Source organism: Coloeus monedula, assembly GCF_965178545.1.
Source record: "Coloeus monedula genome assembly, chromosome: 15".
NCBI classification, from domain to species: Eukaryota; Metazoa; Chordata; class Aves; order Passeriformes; family Corvidae; genus Coloeus; species Coloeus monedula.
The window spans coordinates 7063532-7083844 of NC_138795.1; the positions used below are offsets into that span (position 1 = coordinate 7063532).

The following is a 20313-nucleotide window of genomic DNA, read 5'->3' on the forward strand; positions in this document are numbered from 1 at the left end:
GTAGCTGTCACCCTGAATTATTGTGCCCAGGGTTTCAAAGATGCTGCTCTTTTGGCTCTTGAACATCATTTTGTGGATACAGTAGCTTCTTAAAAATTAGGTTTTGATTAAAAGACTTTGAACAAATGCCTTGTGTTAAAATAGGACCTCATGTTCTCTACTGTCGCACTAGATTCTCTGTAGTTTAAATCCACTCTAAATCCAGAATCTTGTGCTGAAGTCGTTTGCCTTATACAGCTCCTCTCTGAGGGAATGTGAATTGGAGCAAGCAGATGGAACAAGCAGATGAGCAGATTTTGCAAGCATTTTGAAAATAGGTCTTGAAAAGGTTTTTAGTATAGGAAGCAAATAAGTCTGGATGAATAAGAATGAAACTTCGCAAGGTTTTTTTTCTTTCTGGCTTTGGTTTTTCTAAAACTTTCCTTTCTTTGAAATTATAATTACCCTGTGTTCAAAATCCTCTTTTTTTAATGGGGTCTTTGCATTAAAACATGGGTGCTCTCTCTGCTCTACAGGTGATTTTGTTCTTTTTTGGCAAGGCTTATGGTTTTCCTATTATCCTTGTACCAATAATTTTCCCTTTGGGACAGGAAATAGTCTAGAGGCAAGACACTATGAAAACAGATGGGCTACACATTGAAAATGGAGCTGATGAAGCTGACAGCCTCTTTGCGATCCTATCAAGCGTGTCTTTGTATGGGTGATAAAATCAGCAGTCAAACTTCCGCCAAGTTTTTCAGTTCTCTTTTACTTTGCAGCCACATAACCATGCTGGGGAACTTGCATAACTCTTCTCAGCAACATCCACAGTACTGCCTGTGCTAAGGGCGCTCGAGCAATATTCTCATATTCTCACTCATCTCCTAAATGTTTTTCTGAGAGTTGCCTGTTTAGGTATTCATGGCTTCAGATCTGGAACAAACGTTCTTTTGAAAGCTAGTTCGGACTGCACACAGTAATTACAATGTGGGAAGTACTGTGTAACCAGCAAGTAGAGATCTGTTACTATGTGTGGAGCTGCAGAGAGTTTGCATGTTAACGCCCTAATTTGAAAATCTGGGTTTGAAGGACAAGGCATGAGTAGAGTGCCCAGTATCATGTTCCATGTGCCACAGATGGCTTAGATTAAAACCTCAAGTTGTCAAATGGCTTTCCATTTGGAAAATTGGAAAATTCATCTTGTGAGCAGCATGCCATGTTAATTTTAAATATAAATTAAATATTTTTTCCCTTTTTATAGGAACTGGAGACATTGTTGCTGTCATGATTACAGAATCGAAGGTTAAGGAGATCCTGAATTACTTGGAAAAGAATATCTCTGTCCTGATGGCCATAGCAGTGGGGTCCCGTGTTCCTCCGAAGAACTTCAGTCGGGGCTCTCTAGTCTTCGTGTCAATATCATTCATTGTTTTGATGATCATTTCTTCAGCATGGTTAATATTTTACTTCATCCAGAAGATCAGGTACACAAGTGCACGTGACAGGAATCAGGTAAGGGGTCTCTTCTTTTCTCTTAAGTTATGGACATAATATTTCTGTATACAATAATCAATAGAGAACAAATAGTTTCTAAGGAATGCCCATCAAACTGGTGTTCAGAACCTCTTTGTTCCAAGGCAGAGCATGTTGCCAGACAAGGATTTTTATATAGCAAAGTGTTTTCAACCTGAGCGGCACCGGTATAGATCCTAATACATGACAGGAAAGAATAGAACTGAAGCAAAATACTTGGAGTTTTAGTTAGTGTAAATCCAAAAGTAAGATGAATTCTGTGTTGGCTGAATAAATACGTACTGGATGTATGTTGGGAATGGGGAAGAAAGTTAAATTACGAATCGACTTGTGTAGTATGGGGGAACACTGAGCAAATGTTACAAATTCTCTCTACGCTCTTAAGGATACCTTCTGTAATAGTTAAGGTAATTCAGAAATTGTATAAAAGTATTCCTAAATCAAAATCTATCATGAATGTTAGGGTAAGAAAACTAAGGTGTAGAGCTGCTTAGTGGTCTGTGTTGACTTTCAACTTTATTTAAGATCACCCTTGGTAAGGAGTGCCTAATTCTCCTGGTGATATATTTTAACTAAAATTTTGTCCAATATACCTTGCTTACATTCCTTTTCAACTCTTATGGCCATACTCAGAGACCCAGACTAAATCAAATTGTCAACTCAAACACAGATTAAACTTTAGAAGTAAATGTTTTACTAGTGTGGACTTAATGACCTTCCATAGTGTGCCTTGGCTTTTATTGAGAAGGGTCAGTAAGCCTTGGGAAATCCATAGTGTCCTCTTTGCCCTGTCTTTCTGCCAAGGCTAACTTAGAAACCTCCTGACCTCTAGTCAAAACCTCCTGACCTCTAGTCACTGTCCCCCTTTCCCCCAAATTACAGGTGATACACAGCAGCTGGCTGTGAGGCAGTTCTTTGGTGTTCCGTCAGACCTAGAACAAATTCAAGCTTACAAAGCCTTGGTGGTGGCACAGGATTTCCTTTTCAGTTGCTATAAATAGTGTCTGATGCTGCAGGTCCCATGGGCATCCTGTAGATTTTCCTAAGGATGTCATTCTTAAATGACCACACTGTAGCCGGTACTTTGTGTGGTCCCTTGGGATGGTGAAAGTTTAAATATAACTGTAACTTAATGAATGTCTGTGGAATACTAAATTGTGCCTTCTCTATCCCCTACATGGCTCTAGGCTTCTTCCAAATGTCCACGTTTCAAAACAGTTGCTCCATTGGGAAAGGGCTCTTACGACCTTTTTTCTTTCTTTAAATTTTTACAAAGGTCAGGAGAAACTTGATGAAAATTTTATGTGGTTTAAAAAGCTGAGCTTATTAAACTTTAATAAGAAGGTGGCGACAGCTACAGCTTACTTTTAAAGAGCTTTGAGAGCTTTCACAAAGACTGTACTGTTAGTGATGAAATAACTTGGTTTAGGCTATGATCTTGTTTTTAAGTTACGTCAAGGCGCACGTTTTTCTGTTTTTTAAATCAAAGCCATCAAAAACTTGCTGTGTTTTGTAGATAACACAAGCAGATATTGGTATTTCACATGGTTATTCTTGCGTGCTTCCATTGGAGGTGTGAAACTCTTTTGCATGTGGAAGTGACCTTTTCCATCCACACGGTTGTGGTTTTTAAAGGCAAGCATATGGTCTGTGCCTGTGCCCTAACTTAGCAAAATAGCAAATTCTGAGTGTTTCCAGTGTTAGCATGAAAGAGTATTTGTTAAAATTAGAAAATAGAAGAGATTGACCTCTTCAACGGAAGAGATGAAAGTTATTATTTAGCAAATTTATTTACGTAAAAGAACTTCAATATATTGGAAGAATTCTGCTGAAATATTATGCTCTCAGTGGGAAAATAATCTTTAAAATTTCTTGTAGTGCATATACAATCACATGCAGTGGAATGAAATACAGATACTACCCACATTTACTTGGCTGGTAGTGTTGAGCATTTGAGTTAAAGCCATTTCAGCCTCGTTCCTCTCAGTAATCACTCTTTTGGTTATGCAATGGTTATCTACTCCAGCAGTGTGCCCAGTGTGTTCTGTGTCATTAAGTTCTCAGGCCAATATGCTTGTTCCAGAGCATGTAATTTAGATCTGCTTAAATTGACCAAATTCTTGCATATTGAAGTTAGGGTGAGATTTTTGACTCTAGGAAGCATATCATTTCCTATCCCAGCTCTGCTTCTGATGCTGTGCTTCCTACATGGATATGCTTCAGTAGCTGGGACTGTATATCTGATTTTTTTTCAAATCCTTGCTCTAAAAAATACAAAATAAGAGCTGCTGTTCTGTGAAACCACAAGGAAGAAAAGTGCTTATGTAATTCTAGAATAAGTGGTACAGTCAGTTGCGATGCAGACTTGTGACGTCATTGTTTCTCAAATAAAAGCAACTTTCATTCCAGTTTGTGTGCAGGGAAATGTGTGATACAGGGGGTACACCTTATGAAGGATTTGGGTTTCAGTTTCATAGAAGGTGGGCACAAAACCCCACACACGGATTGCAGGCTGCAGGAAAGGTTTTGAGAGCTGCATTCTCAGAAGCAGCCCATCCCTTTCAAAGGTGGAGTACTCGGTACAGGTTGGAGGGGAAAGAGGAGATACCGAACTTCTGTTTTTTAAGTCAGTTTTAAACCAAGTCTGATGTCTCATGTCACTGAAGGAAGACAACAGGATCTTTGTTTCATTCAGTGCCCACCTTTGGGACCCCAGTGCGTAAACAGTGACAAACAGCCATTCTTTGTTGGCTGGGAACTGGGCATTTCGGTAGGAATCAGCACTTGAATGTCAGAAAAGGCTCCTTCCGTCTAACTGTGGTGGTCATGAAGCAACATAAACAGCAGAAAAATAGTGTGGCCTCTGCATGCAGATTGAGGTTATCTTCAAACCAGTACTAATTTCAGCTTAATTTAAGTCTGTATTGGCTTATTTAGATTTCGTGACCCATCATTTTTTTCTTTTATGAGATTGTGGTGGTTTTGGGTAATAGCAAGAGAGAAACTAGGTTACACTGGGAGGATCTTGTGCATCTCAGAATAAGATCAGCCTGCTCAGGGGGGAAATATAAAAATAATTCAAGCTTAAGAGAACAAGCAGTGTATTACAGCACACTGAATAAAAACCAGTATGAACAGAGTACAATGGAAATCATCAGGAGGGGACATTGCTTCAGCTTGTATCCTGCAACCTGGCTTTGATTAGTTTTGCACATCAGTGCTGATTCACTTCTGTGGACTTCTATACAGTCCCTGAGTTTTATGCCCATGCTTATGGAGAGCATTTGAGGATTCAGCTGTTGGCTATTTTTCCTTCTCAACAAATCTCAGTGCTTTGCTGTGTTTGCATTTTGTCTTATGTGTTGGCCTGCTGCCATAGTGTGTATTGCAATGGTATTACTGAGCCCAAATAAGTCATTATAAAGGACACTAATGAAGCTTGTTTATCAGGGTTAATTTGTGTTCTCTTCTTTGTCACTTTATTAGCGTCGACTTGGAGATGCTGCCAAGAAAGCCATTGGTAAATTGACAACCAGGACAGTAAAGAAGGGTGATAAGGTATAATAATAAGATTTCAACATGATAAACTTGAGCGTCATGTTTATTTTTTTTTCTAGGGAAACACTCTCAGTTTTTTCTTTCAGTTTCTGATTTATGACTTTGCCTTCCTTGTTGGAGGCTTACTTTGTCCTGTGGCACAATATTTTGTGTAACTGTTAGTATTGATGTGTGCTGTAAGTCTGTATATTTCAAAGAAGTTTTTCTTGCTTAAATACTATTTGCACTCCATCTGGCAACTGTGACTGAGGGTGGTTTTGTGTGCTGGCTGGCTGGGAGGATGTCCTGGCGTGAGTACATAAGGGCTGGCATTGTTTATGTGGAATTCTTAAGCTTAGAACCTTTCCATATATAGGTTCTGTAAAGGAAAAATAAATATAAAAGACAGATAATTGAAGATATCTCTTAAGTAAAATACAACTATTCAGTAAGTTAAGGGGGAGCATAAAGAGGTATTTCAGTAAATGTTACTCCAAGAACATTTCTTGCTGGTATACAAACTAAAATGTATGGTGTGTTATGTTGTAAGCTTTTTCCACTTTATGAGCAGTATCACTTTATTTTTGATTCTGAAAGGAAAAAATAGTCATTAATCTTGCTTAATTTTTTAGCTTTAATTTTCAAAAGGCAGGGAAATTCTGGCTATGATTTGATTTTTAAAATCTTATTTCCTAGGGCCTTTGTATTGTGATTCCTTTTTATCTTTCTTGTCAACACTATCAGCAGTGGGAGATTAGGAAGTGATAGGAAAATTTGCTTCCAGAAAGAAGGCAGAGAAAATGTCTTTCTGTTCTTCCTCCCTCCCTATGTAGTTTTATTTCAAAACAGCCCACTGCACTAAATCTTTTCTGGAATGGGAGAACATACAGATTAGAGGAACTTTTCCATGTTAAAAAATGTTGTTGTCTTGCCAGTTCTGAATTTATGCTGTCAAGTGCTGTGTAGGTTGCAGTGCAGACAGCATGAGGTGCACATGCAGGTGAACAGTGGGAAAAACCTTTTTTTCCTCAGAGGAGCCATCAGGATTCTCTGTGTGCCGCCCTGGCTGCTGCTGACCAGGAGTGGCTGTGGCCTTGCTCTGGTCCCTGTCTTGGTGTCTGGCTTGTAGCTGGTTGGCATCAAAAAGAACAGTGACGTTGAACTAAGAGAAGGAACAGCCTATTTTTTGTCACAGGCCCAAACATTTTAAATATGTATTGTTGATGCCATATCTATATCCAAATGAAGTCCCATCTTTTTCAATTGGAATTTTAAAATACCATATTTTAAAATAGAATTTTAAAAAATCTTAACTTCTGGAAAACAGAAAAGAGAAGAGTCAGTCAATCAGTGATCCTCATGTTCATGTCTGGATAAGAGCAATGATATTTCTGCAAGTAAGCAGCAGACACAAACATGGGACTACTCTGCAATAAGTAATATGTGCTAGTTCTGGCTGTAAAAATGAGCCCCAGAATTCTTATTCTGCCAGAACAAACAAACAACAAAAACAACAACAACAACAACAAAAAACCCAAACAAACAAAAAAACAAACCAAAAAAACCCAAAAAATCCCAAAAAACCAAAAAAACCCTGGATGAAATAGCCCTGGATAAATGTTATCTCCAAGCTGGAAGTAAAAAACAAAAGGAAATCTAGGAAAAATTCCACTATATTTTATAATGATTTCACTGAACATTGGAATCATTTAGGCCTTAGCTTATGTTTCAAATGGTGATTTACCAGCTCAAAAAAATAGGAGTTTTGTATGTATGAGATGCTTTTCTTGCTTGAGTCATGTTGAAGTATAATAATGCAGTCATTGGATTTATAGCTTGGTAACAGCTACTTGGCACAAAGCAGTTCATGTACTAGTCACAAATACTTTGACATTTGTCATAGCTTTGACTCTTGACTTGAATTCTCATTCTATTCATTTTAGGAAACAGACCCAGACTTTGATCATTGTGCTGTCTGCATTGAGAGTTACAAGCAGAACGATGTTGTTCGCATTTTGCCATGCAAGTAAGATAATGAAGTTGCTTTGTTTGGAAACTGTTATCTGTTGGTGCTCTTTTGCTTCATTTCATGGAATAGGTGCATTGTAATTCACAAATGCATTTGTTGGATGTTTTCAGTCCTAATAACAGCCACTTTATTTTAGACTATGGTGCCAGAAAGTGTGAATGTGGGTGCTGGCACTATTAGGACAGTGGAGATTAAACAGAATTATATTAAAGATATTGACAGTGGAGCTATTGAGATTGCAGTGAGGTGGAGGGGGGTGCAGGTTTAAGGACCAAGTCATGGGCAGACTCAAAAAACTTCAGTATAAGGAGCCAGGTACAGCTGCAGCATTCTGCACAGTAGATGTGCAACAGCTGGCTGATGGTTTCCAAAACTGTAGGAAATAGAAATGCAGTCTTTGCAACCTTCATACTTCCTGACATTAGTCAGCTTCTGTGCTGTCATCTGTCTTTGGTCTCTTCAGTGCAGTGTGATCTTGGCTTGTGTCTGAAGATTTGTACTTGCTGGTGATTCGGCATTAGTGCTTAAAATATAACAACTTCTACCCCTTTTATGGCACTGTGTTGACATTTACAGGTTTTCAGTTTGTTTCCATTCCATTTCCATTCTTGAGTTGTTTTGGGACATTTTCTCTTTGAGAGATGCTTTTAAGTACTTTTCCACCTGGTGGCTGATTTTGATGCATCATACATTTTGGTAGCTTCAGGCATTACCAAGGACATCTTTCCCTTGTGTTCTGAAATGCAAAGCTTTCTCCTCATCTCCAGGCACAAAAACCATGTGTAAATTAGGTTGTGTATATGCAGCAAGATCCAGTAACTTGGCTTGTGCTTGATACATAAATGGTTCTGCGTGATACTCCAGAAGCAACAAAGTCATGTGTTGGAGTCAATCTCCAGTCAGGCAGCAGCAGCACATAAGAGCTCATTATTGGTCTTCTAAATCCTCCTGCAGGCTGTTCTGAATAGCTGGAATATCTTCTAATGTGCAGTGTATTTCCATCATCATAAAAGGAAAACACTATTATTTTATATCTTATTGATCGACATATGTGTGCATTATACTTCTGAAGCCAAAAATCTAATTCAGTTTACTGTTCTCTGTGTTCCTTACCTCTTGGACAGTAGGAAACAGTGACGTGTTTTAGATTCTTAATGTTGTTTAGTTAACATACTCTACAAATGATTATTTAGAAACTCCAATTAAAATATTTAGGAATAGAAGAGCTTGGTCTTAATTTGTAAAGGTTTGGGAGCTTTTAATCATGTGGGTGTGTGTATGTTTCTTCTTTACAATTTGGTCATTTTTACTCAAAGTTGATGTCCTCTTGCTCTAAAAAATGTACTCCCAAGTGTTAAGTAAAGATTTCAGAGTTACATCATTTATTGCAATCTCAAGTGAAGTTTGTGTAGGTGAATTAAGCCCTGCTCTTTTGATATGTTATGCAGAAGCTTAGTCAGAAATTAGAGGAGGAACTTCTGGAAACTGCACACCAGTTTTGGACCACTGAGATGATTGTTTGCCTCTTAAGAAAGCATCTCTTGTGTACTTCAGGGTGGTACTGTGAGGCTCAAGGACGTGGAATGAAAGGTCACAAGTCCCACCCCTCTGTGACTTTCTCTTGATACCAAACAAAAGGCAGGAGGAGGTCCTTGCCAGTGAGGAGAGAATGAGTCTTCCCCCATAGGAAAACAACTCTTCCCACTGAGCACAAGGCAGAGTTGGGATTAAAAGCCAACTTCCTTAGTTGAACAACTGCCCCTGTCCAAGCAGTGGATATGTTGCTCATATCCACAGATACAATACAGACCATTTAAACAAGGTGATCATTAATACTTTTTTTAATTAAAAAAAAAAAAGAAAGAAAGAAAAGTCCTTTTCCTTCATACACCTTTGGTGAGCTGCAGTCCTGCAGGCAGGAAGCTCTGGGCCCTCAGGGATAGTTACAGCTGTTCAGGGAGCTGCATGCAGGTGCACCTGGCTGCCACCTCAGCACAACCTGCCCCAGTGCAGTCTCCCATGTAAGGGAGAGATCAAGGCTCTTGTGTAGATCGTTTTCGGTTCTGTTTTTCACAAGAATGTAAGGTCAGCGAAGGCTCAGATTACATTCCTGCCGGAGGCTGTATGACAACTTTTATGTTCACTTTCTTTCTTTTTTACATCTCACTTTTCATTTGCTGTAGCTCAGCTTTTGAGTGCAAAACCATCTAGGCTAGACACAAACAGTGAGATGGATGCTTTCCACAAGACATTTTTATATTTGTGGATGAAAAGCCAACTACTACCTGCAGAGATGGGCCCAATAAATATCAGATTCCGTGTAAGATTTTTCAGTCTTCAGTGCCTGAAATGCTTCTCCCCAAACCTTGTTTTGGAGGTTTAACTCCTTTCTACTTTCTCATACTTCAACCTCCCATTTTAGCACAGCATGAAATGTTAGTTTAAACAAAAAAACAACCCAAACAGCGCACAGACTATAAAACAAAGCCTACAAGAGAGGTTCTAAGCCAGATGAGAAAATAAATTGCAAGAAAACCGTGGAGAAAATTACTTGACCAAGAGAAAGCAAATGAAAGGCTAGAAATTCTTCTTCCTGTGCTTGTTGGGGGAGCTGTAATCATTAGACAGTAGGAATCATTGGCATGAGGCATCCTTGCTGCTTTCATCAATTTAAAAGTAGCCTTTCCCTTTAGTACCACAGTTATTCCCTGCAGTTAAGTATGGTCTGTCACTCCGTGCCTCAGCAGAGGAATCTGGGCAGACACACAGCAGGCAAAATCTACCAGCAGCTGAGCAAGCTGCACCTAAAATTCTGTAGTGAAACACCACATTTGTGATGTAAAGTTTCATGGCGTGCGGGAAATTGTGGCCAATCTAAAAATAAAGTATGGTTAAAATGGTAGAAATTCAACTGAATTGTTTGCAGTAGCTCATTTTGTGCTTTAGAGAGAGAAGTATGTTTAGTACCAGCAGCCTATGGACATACCTATAGCTTTAGTGCACTGAGGGACAAGCAGCCATCTGTTTCAGGCTTCCAAGCTTGAGGAATATGTCTTTTGTGACTGTCATTATGTAAGGGAAAAATAAGTAGAGGAAGCAAATGTCAGAGGGATCCTAGCGAAAGACAAACTTCATGGACATTTTCTTTCTTCAGGTAATTTTATTCTACCATCACACTGTTGCATTTAGGGGCTGAACAGGCACTAGGTGGAAAGTGATCAGGAGTGGGTAGTGTGAAGGATTAGTGAGAGATAAGGGATGGGGAGAGCAAAGTGACAGGTTAGAGAAGAGCAGAAAATGACATTGGAAAGGGCAGAAAGATATCCTGGGAAGGAAGGAATTAACAAGGTAGCAAAAGAATTAAGAGTTGTGAATACTATAAAATAGATGGCTTTTGAGCCAAATTCTTAATTTCTATCCTGGGCAAGAAGGAGGAAAGTGACAAAAGTGACTAAACCTGATTTTCATATTTTTATCTGTTTGATTCTGTGCTGCTGCAAATAGCTGCCTTTTTCTTTTTAAGACCAAATTAACACAGTCTTGATGGCATCCTTTCTGCCTCCTGCAGTGCCTTGGACCCCAGGGCCAGGGGAGCAGCTGCCCCCAGCAGTAGCCAGAGATGCTCTTTGCAACAGCAAAGGTCCCTTTGGTGGGATGCTGCACTGAGAGCAGGGAAGGGTAGTGAGCTCTACGGAAACAGCACTTGAAAATCATTCAACCCTTTTCCGTCTGTGATGTGCAAATTTGGAGGCCTTACACCACTAAAGGAGATTCCTAACTCACTTTCTCCCCTGTGAAATGCTGCAAAGAAGCCATGTTGTACAAGAGTTGGTGTTATGGTGTTTATTACCAGCTGGAGGGCAACTGGCTTGGGTGTGCTGACAGAGTGGAAAAATACCTGCAGATCACCTGCCTGGAGTTGTGCCTGCATGGGAGACTCCATCAGTGCTGCCAGCCTGGCTGCCAGCCCTGCTTCCTCCAGCCCAAGGCTGGAGAGGCAGTAGAGGCTGTGTCACACCTGACTCCCCAGCGTGTGGCTCCTGAGGGAACATCATCAGTTGTCGTGACCAAGAGCAACTTGCTGGGAATTCTTCAGATTTATGGTCCTGGAATACCAATGACAGAAATAGGAAGAGGAGGAAGGTTTATGAGAGCAGAAGTTTCAAGGGCTTACTTTGTCAGTGTGAGGTTTGAAAATAATTCTTGTTTGCTGTCGTCATTGCTGTATAACTCCTTTTTAACTCTTGCAAACAGACAAATCCAGACAGAGCCTGAGCCACAATAATGCTATCAGCAAACTTTTTAGGAGGTAGAGAAACTCTGTAAGTAGTAGGCAGAGCCATGATTTCTAAATCAAGAACCTTTGGAGAGCTGCACTTCTTTGAAACACATTAATAAACATCCATGAAGGTTTAGGAACTAAAAGCAAAGAATTAGGGGGTCACAAAAACAATTCGGCTGTGTATATAAATATATCAAAGTGCTAATGGCTTTTTAAAATAACTTATAATATTTAGTGGATGCATGTTGGCATCTACATCAGTCACCTGCTTCACTTGATCTGAGTGCTTCTACAGCACTGATTAGCCAATAATGATATAATAAAGCTGTTTTCATACTTCTGTGGAGTCTTGATGTCTGCTCTTGCCCAAAATATTAGATTTTCAGGTTTGTTCTACTTTAAAAATACAGACTCCAGAGGCTTAAAAGAAAACAAGCAAATAAAAGTCATAATTTGCCTAACATAGAAAAATAGCATCTCTGTATGTTTCAGAATATTTAAAACCATTTTGTATCACCCAGAGTTTCTAAACATTGTTTCCTGTAGTTTTGTGAGTAATGAAGGGAATGCATTAAGAATAATAATAGAAGTGAGTCTATTTTGGGTGATGATTTGAACACAAGGCTCTGTACATACCCTGTTTTTTGTGATTGCCATCTTGCTAGAGGACACAGGCCAGCCAAGTGACTAACTGAGGTTCTTGAAGTTTTTATTCCTGCATTATCTGGGATAGAGATAAGCAAAATTCTTTTGCTCCCTGTCTATCTTCTATTGACTATTTTACACCCTAATTGTGCATCTTTAATTAGTACAGGTAGGACATAGAGCTGTAGCTGCCTAGAACTTCGTAATGTTGATATTCTTTAGTCCCTGCATCAGTCTGAAGACATGGAACATAATTATATACTGTCTTTTGCAATGTTTAACAGTTCCAGGAGGCCTTTCAGAGACTTAAAAGCAGATAATCTGGCAACGTGCCTAATTTGGTCTCTGGTGTTAAAATCCCAAAGGACAGGGAGCAAAGAGCTCCCGGATTCCATGATGAGCTTTCTGAGGCACAGAGCACAAGTGTAACCCGAGCAAGGAGGGGGCAGAGAATATCTCAGCTTTATGCTGCCTTGGGGGCACACATGACCACCTCTTGCAGACCCTGCTGATGCCTCAAATAGATGGCAAGAACTGCTTGTTCTGCCCCTGCCCCTTTCCCTGCTGGCTCCAGAGCACAGCTCTTCGCTGATTAAGCAGCCCTTGTAATTGCTGATCTTTGTCATGATCACCAGTCTGTCGTGTTTGGGTGTGCCTGCTCTTACTGGCTTCTTGCTCTGCAGTCAGCACCGCTGGAAATGAAGGATCAGGGCTCTTATCATTGGAGTTATCATAGGCAGTTCCTCAGATTGGGTTTTTATGAGTATTTGCTGAATCTGTACTGGGTAGACAGTCTTGTGATACCCATGCCTACCATGAATATCCTCTGAAAAGTTCTTTGCCTTTTGGAAAGCTAAGAGAGCATTCATTTCCTTTACTTCCTTTAATTTATGTACCTTGTTTTGGTCTCTGCATAGTCCTTTCTTGTTATACTGGTTTATATCAATCCCAACACTGTTACATTATATTCATGTGTGTGACTAAGACTTTGAATGCAGTGTAGGAGGCAATGCAGACTGTTGCCTATTGCAGAGTTCCCTGCTGTGCAAGTAGGAGCACAATTTGCCTTTCCACCTCTGAAAGCCCAGTTTGCCTCTCCTTTTATTTTTATGACAATCATATCATGATGGACACGTTTTCCTTCTTGATATCAAGAAATACTGATGGCAGGGGGAAAGCCTTCTTTTTACTTCGATATGATAATTATAAAAGCCTTTTCAAAGTCAAACAGGAATGTGTTTGGGTTGGTTCCACTGACTTGTGAACAAAATTGACAACTGATGGATCTATGCTCTTCCTACACAGTTTATGGTCGAATTCTGCATCAAAACTGAGACAAGACTGTAGACAAGTTATGGTGGGAATGGCATTACCTTGGTTCTTTTACCTTACATCTTCTACTCATATCCACAGTGAAAGGGGGGTGTGAGGTGGGAATTAAAATCTTCAAGTGTTTCCTCCTAATTGAACTATTTGTAAAGAGTGACAACAACAAGCAATTTTTTTTAATTACTGCAATTACCACAGAATACTGGCAATTCTAAGATTTGCATGTATTTTAAAATTAAAAAAAGCAACTATCCAAAAGTTTAAGTCGTTTTCATTGTATAAAATAGAATTGTTTGCAAACTATGTATGTACCTTCTCTGTTCTTCTAGGCACGTGTTCCACAAAGTCTGTGTGGATCCATGGCTCAGTGAGCACTGTACGTGTCCAATGTGTAAACTGAACATTTTGAAGGCACTGGGAATTGTGGTAAGTTGCTCTGTTGTGAGCTCTTCTTTCTCCCATGTCTGAGACCCAGAACAGGAAGAATAATTTTAGGGGAGAGAGGGGTAAGGGTATTCTAGTACCCTTACTGAGAAAATATTAGGGGGGTTTTACCAATTTTTTTGCTGCTGATTTGTTGTTGGTCCTTCTTTCCCTGGTTGGTCATTGAGAATATTTTGTTATATTTGCATTTATGGCAATTATCTGCTGGAAGTATGCTAGATTCTCTGTAATCTTCCCTTTTCTCAAGTCCTTTCAACCCTCGTTATATTTACTCTGTGAATCTCGTGGTTTCCTGTAGACAGTCTTAAATTTGTACATTAAAAGCCCCACTGTAGCCAAGGGCAGTGAGTTTTCCTCAAGCAGGTCATGTCTTATGGGATCCCCATAAGACATTATGCTTTGGTTGACCAGTTCACAAAGGGATAGCAATGAAACCTCAAAGAAGATTTTTTTTAATCTTTCCTGTATGAGGAAAAAATTATAAAGTGGGAGTGATGCTCTTTTCAGAGTAGGAGAAGAACATATGGAGAGACTGTCTAAACTGGTTTTTGATTCAAGACAGTGAGAATAATCAGGCCTCCATTTTTAGCTGTGTCAGTTGCAAATTTGCACATTTCCGAAGAAATAGTAGCAGATATATTGTGGATGACCTGTTTTTGCAGTTAATAACATACCTGGGTTTTTAGCAGAGGATACAGTAGAATTCAGAGTTTGTCATGGTTGTGGTAAACCATACAGGCATAGGCTATGATACAAGTGTATTTGAGTCCCATCCTTGTATCTCAAGCATTTTTTCTGCTTCTTCTTTCTCCTCTTAAAGAGGTGACTTCAGGTAGAAGTTGTTCATTCATGCATTTCTCTCCTGTGTGACCTCAGCACAGCCACAGTGGCTGAAAGAAGTGTGTGGGGGTGGGTTTATTCAATGAATAGGTTTGCTACCCATAGAACATTCACTGCTGTAACATGGAGCTGTGTTTTTGCCCAGCCCAACGTGCCGTGCACAGATAATGTAGCCTTTGACATGGAGAGGCTCACGCGGGGGCAGCCGGCGAGCAGGCGCTCGGCGCTCGGCGACTTCGGCACCGACAGCTCCCTCAGCCTGGAGCCCTTGCGCACCTCGGGCATGTCCCAGCTGCCACAGGACGGGGAGCTGACACCAAGGTCAGGAGAGATCAACATTGCAGTGACAAGTAAGTGTCCTTTGGCTCCCAGTACCATCCTACGGATTCCGTGGTGTGTGTGTCCCTCTGTGCTGCAGGGCCCTGGTGATGGATGTCCCTGCAGGGACAAAGGTGACCTCAGTGTCTCTGCAAGAGGCATATGCTCCTTACTGGAACCAATAACTTTAGGTATGACAGTGCCAACACTTCCATTATTAATGGTATATCCATTTAGATCCGCATGCAAAGAACCCTGGATGAACTAAAATGGCACCAAAATAACCTTCGTGAATTCGGTAACCAGCACGAGAGGCTGGATTGCCAAAATTATTATTTATCCCTTCAGAATACTTTACGTGCAATAATTTATACAAATATAAATATTTTAGCTGACTGCTATTTCTGCAGACATTTTTTCCCCTGAGAACATTGCTACTGGAATTCTGACATCACTTAGCAGGTGTTTTTTATTATAAAATTTGTGAATTAAAGAAGCATTTGATGTACCAACATTTGAGTATTGTCCAAGTGTTTTATAACATCAGAAAAGTGTTCCTGCACTGCTTGAAAGCTCTTATCCATAAGAGCTGCATGGAAAATTTCCACTTACTGGATTTACCTAGGGTTTTTAATGTACAATAGCACTATAATGAATACAAAACTATTGCATCAGTTTTCTATATGCTGTATAGTCTCAACTTGATGCATGAATGGTTGTTTTTCTGGATGAATTGCAAAAAACAGAATCCATGCAGTACAAGAGTCTAATTTCTCCTTGTATTTTGCTTATGTGCATATGTGATCTAGATTTTGAACTTAGTGGCACTGGTTGCCACTGATACATCTATACAAGGCAGTGAAACCAATGCAGTTCATTAGAGTGTTTCTTTAGATGCTGTAGCAAAGTAAATGTCTCATTTAAAAAAACCCTCACCTTATGGAAAACATAGTCTATATCTAGAAATGTCCTGATCTGAGATGGGAAAATCCACCTACAAAATCTGGATTCTCCACAAAGCCAGTAAGTCACTTTGCCATCCAGAGTTCAACCTCTGGTTCACCTTGCACTCAGTTGTCTTGTGGAACAAGAACAGATCTGTGGCTGTGCTGCTTCCTTGTCATGGGTGGGAAACTGTAGTTTTCTCTTTTTACTAACTGCCTTTTCAGAAGGTGTTTTTACTGTCTGTTCCCAGCTGTAGTGCTGCTTGTGCACAGATGGGATACCAGGGTAAAACAAGAAATAACCACCAACAGTTCATTCTGATAATGTTTATAAAGTAAAGCTTTAGAAAGGGCTCTTGAAATGTTTGTATTTTATGGGTGACACATGAATTCTTTGATGCATGAGAGTTAAACCAAAAGCTGTATTCAACAACTGTGTTTGTATTCTGAACTGTTACTTATGCCAGGTTGATCCTGGGGAGAATTTTGAATAGTGAACATTCTTTAATAGACTTCTTTATACTACTTTTTATTTTTTAATATGTGTGTGTCTACTCCAGTGTTGAAATATTTTTCTGCGGGTTTATCTGTCTATTAAGTGGAAAACTCTAGTTATGTTTTACTGTTGAGCAATCTATCCTGATTTTTGTTGGGTTTTAAGTAACACTATAACATAAATTCAGGAGGGAGGGGGCGAAGACACAGTTGAAGTACAACAGTACTTTGGGTGTGCTTATGTGAAAGAGTTGCATCTCACCAAACCTAACCCAACCTGACAGTCGCTTTTCTGACTTGGGGGTGGACAGAGTTTTCATTACATTTTCCCTTGATCCTGCATTTCACTTTACATTGTTAAGTAACTTTTCTTTATCACTAACCCTTGGGCTCAGCCAGGAAATACTGTTGTGCCATGCTTTTTTTCTGCACCTCTCTCCACTTCTTCTTTGCTAGCCTTCTCCCGTCAGTAACTCTGTGGCTTAACCTCCTTCTGCTTCACCTCCTGGGGCCAGTCATGGCTTAGAAGCCTCTTGCCTTCCGCCAGTGGTGTTTGAGGGAAATATTGGCATCGCTTTCTCCCACGAGTGATTTCCTCCCTTTCCTTTGTCAACAGAAGAATGGTTTATTATTGCCAGTTTTGGCCTCCTCAGTGCCCTTACACTCTGCTACATGATCATCAAAGCCACAGCTAGCTTGAATGCTAATGAGTAAGTAACTATTCAGATATTTCTGTGCATTTCTGGTGGGTGTGTGTCATGGACAACATTGGGAATAAAATACCAAGAGAAGGGGGAATGTATAGTTTTCAAGGAATCGAATTTCCTGCTTTTCTCAAATGTTGAGTGTCTGTTAACAGCAGGTTTCAGGGTAAAGTCCCTCTTAATTTATATTTAGCTGGCTTACCTGAGGAAATCTCTTTGCTAAGTGGAGACGTGAAAAGGGGAAATAGAGAATATTTATGTTCAGTTTTTGATCACTGGTCTAGGTAAACATTAGATTTCTGCCATTAAATTCCATGTTCAAAATTCACCTGCCAGTAAAACTTACTACCAGCACTTAGCTTTGACACTTTTCACCTCGATTTTATAGTCAAATTTCATATTAAACAAAAATAATTCTGTACTCCTAGTTGGCACACTTTCAGCTAAAGGGAAAAAAAAAAGGTGTTTAAATAGAAAACTAACTTCTTCTTAGGTGAGGGAGAGATGAAAGCAGTGAATGCAGTACTGTTTCTCCTCTCTTAAATTAAGGGAGGCTTGCTTCCATGCTTTCTTAACCTATATAGAAACCCCCAGCCTCCCTTCAGACAGGCTGGACAAGAAATTACCCTAGCAGATGACTTCCAGTCTTTTTTTATAATTCTGTGTGTGGGCAAGTATAAATCTGTTCTGCAAATCTATTAACTAGGTACATCTAGCTATTTTCATGTAGGTTTACAGAATGTCTGGGCTCAGGATATATGTTTAATCATAATTTAATTATTTATTTGTGAAGGCAAAGTGTCAACATCTTTCTTTGTCTCTGAACATCTTGACACAGCTGAGTTTCCATTAAAGTGCTGATCTCTCAACCAGAAGTGGGGTGAGATCCAAAGGAATGCTGCCTGGAAATGCAGCTTTATAAACATTTTCTTTGTTTTTTTTTTCTTTGAGATAAGAGAAAGAAGGGGTTTGGATTTTTTTTTTTTTTTTTTTTTTAACTTTTACTGCTATTTGGAAAGTATAAGGTGTCCTTCTCAATAAGATGGAAGCATGTCTAATAGTCTCCAGTGTAAAATTTTAGACAATCTCAAGCTAATCATCTTCAGGAGGGTCCATAATATTGGTCATCAGGGATTTTTTATTACCACTAATTTGCAAATCTTCCTCCTCTTTTCATATGCTTATTCCAAAAGGGCTTCATGAAGAAAACTTTTAGAACTTCAAATAGCCCTATCAAGTCTACTGATTATTATTTTTTCCATTTGTCAAACTCTTGAACTTGCAGCCATCAACCAGCAACTTGGCAACATGGCTGCAGCTGAACATCGTTAATCTGCCTGGAAAAATAGCTTGGGAAGGCATGGGGCAGGATGGGCTGCAGAACAGGAATGTCTGCATTGCTGGGCACTTGCACGTCAATGGGAAGGAGGAGGAGCTGTAGCCCATGAAGTCTCATCCAGATGTGGGCACTGATAGCAGCTGCATTTCTGCCTTGCCTTGCAACTCCTCTTTTTGTTGCTCAGTGGGATCTGGGACTGTTTTTACTGCAAGGACAAGCTTGCACATTGGCAGGGACTTTGGGCCTCCAGCAAAGTGTTTTCACATTGATGTTCCCTCAGTACAAAGGGTGTGCTGATACAAGGAGAGCTCCTTTTCTGAGTGACAGGAATTAAAATGCGAGCACATCGAGTGTGTACTTGAGGCAGACTTGAGAAAACTCACAGCCACAGAAACCAGAGCTTCAAAAATCACTTATTTGGGTAACTGAGGTTCCTGGCTGTGGCCTTCAACCTCAGCAGCTCTTCATCTGAATCCTTCGGGATCTGAGCAGCCTCCACAAGTGCTGCTGGGTTCGACTACTCATTTTAGACAGTTTAAAATGACACTAATGCTGAGATTTATTGTGTCACTGACACCTTCCCAGTGCCAGACAAAGAATTTCCTGTGCTGAATATCACGCCAGATATATGGCAGCTCCTTCTCATTGCTTTTTCTACTAAACATACCTGCTTTTTATGTTGCTCTCCATGTAAAAAGCAATGCTGGCATACCCTGCCTTTTTATGATAGTATTTCAAGAGGAACCAGAGGCATTTTTATTGTTAAAAAACAATAGTAGCAAGAATGAGGCCATGTAATACACTGATGCAAGTAAAAGGCTTGAAATTCTGCTTTAAAACTCACCTAAAACCATATCCTGTACCTGTTTTTTTGCTATGTCCTTCCCACAGCTTAAACATAGTTATTTAGAGCAATAGTTCTGGAGCTGTGAGTATATACATGTTTAGCTGTGTATATGTATGTTTGTGTGTATGGATAAATACACACACATGCATTTTTAAATAGTTGTGACGAAAGTAAACACCGTCTAAGTGATAAGAAAATAAGGAACCAGCTGCTTTCTCTTGGTCTCAAAATAACCTTGCAGTACTAGTAATAAAAGTTTTAGGCAGTGTTTGAAAGGAACAGAAGCAGCACATTTTGCCTGCTTCCTAGGTAATGGTCAGAAATTACTGTGTAAGTGTGGGTTTAAGCCCAAAAAGCCCAAATGTTGGATTGGACCACTTACAGAAAGTTTTCAGTAGCAGATGGAGTGTCCTCACGAGCTTAGAAGTGCTCAGACCTCTGGCTGTCCTGTAGGAATGATGTGACAAATACAGATGTCTCTTAATGCTCTGGCTTTGTATAATTTGTTATTTTTCACTAGCTTACTTTTACAGGATTTTTTTTTTTTTTTTGTATTGGCAGTATTAACTTTAACATAAATATTTTGTTCCTTTTTTTTCTGCCCTGCAGAGCAGAATGCTATTGAAGAAACGCTTTCCGGCCGATTGCCTTGGAGAGAGACACCTATTTTTATGCATCATTTATCGATCATGCAGCACAAGCAATTATTTAGTACATTCTATTTTTTCATAAAATTTGCTGATGCCAAAGCTTTGTATTAAAGAAAAAGTGAGAAATAAAAAAACTTTAATTATGAAATCTTACTCTGTGAGAATTTCATTTTTCTTGGGCTTTCTGTGTTAGTAGTCAAGTCTGAGAGCATTTTGTAAATTTTAAAAGGTGCTTTATTTCCTTTGAATGATTCCATCTTTGCAGGTCTCTGTTATTCCCCATTCATTTGGGACAGAAGTAGTGTAGTAGTGGAAATCTCAGAGTGTCATTGTTATGATGCCACTGAAGTGACTTAACTGCCACTGAAGTGACAAACAAGTGTTAGCAATCATTCCAC

The 20313-nt window shown here is 39.6% G+C and overlaps 1 protein-coding gene across 2 annotated transcripts in view; it reads left to right on the forward strand.

The window, feature by feature from the left end:
* RNF130 (ring finger protein 130) overlaps nucleotides 1–20068 on the forward strand; it is a 42561-nt gene extending 22493 nt beyond the window's left edge. Inside the window, exons 3-9 of one of the 2 annotated variants that reach the window (XM_082291350.1) lie at nucleotides 1241–1491; nucleotides 4999–5070; nucleotides 6993–7075; nucleotides 13664–13760; nucleotides 14764–14968; nucleotides 16992–17085; nucleotides 19875–20068. In XM_082291350.1, the coding sequence (XP_082147476.1) occupies nucleotides 1241–1491; nucleotides 4999–5070; nucleotides 6993–7075; nucleotides 13664–13760; nucleotides 14764–14968; nucleotides 16992–17085; nucleotides 19875–19890 (818 nt within the window). In that variant the 3' untranslated portion in view covers nucleotides 19891–20068. The other variant, XM_082291351.1, reaches the window with a different exon arrangement.
* Nucleotides 20069–20313: the final 245 nt, after the last annotated feature.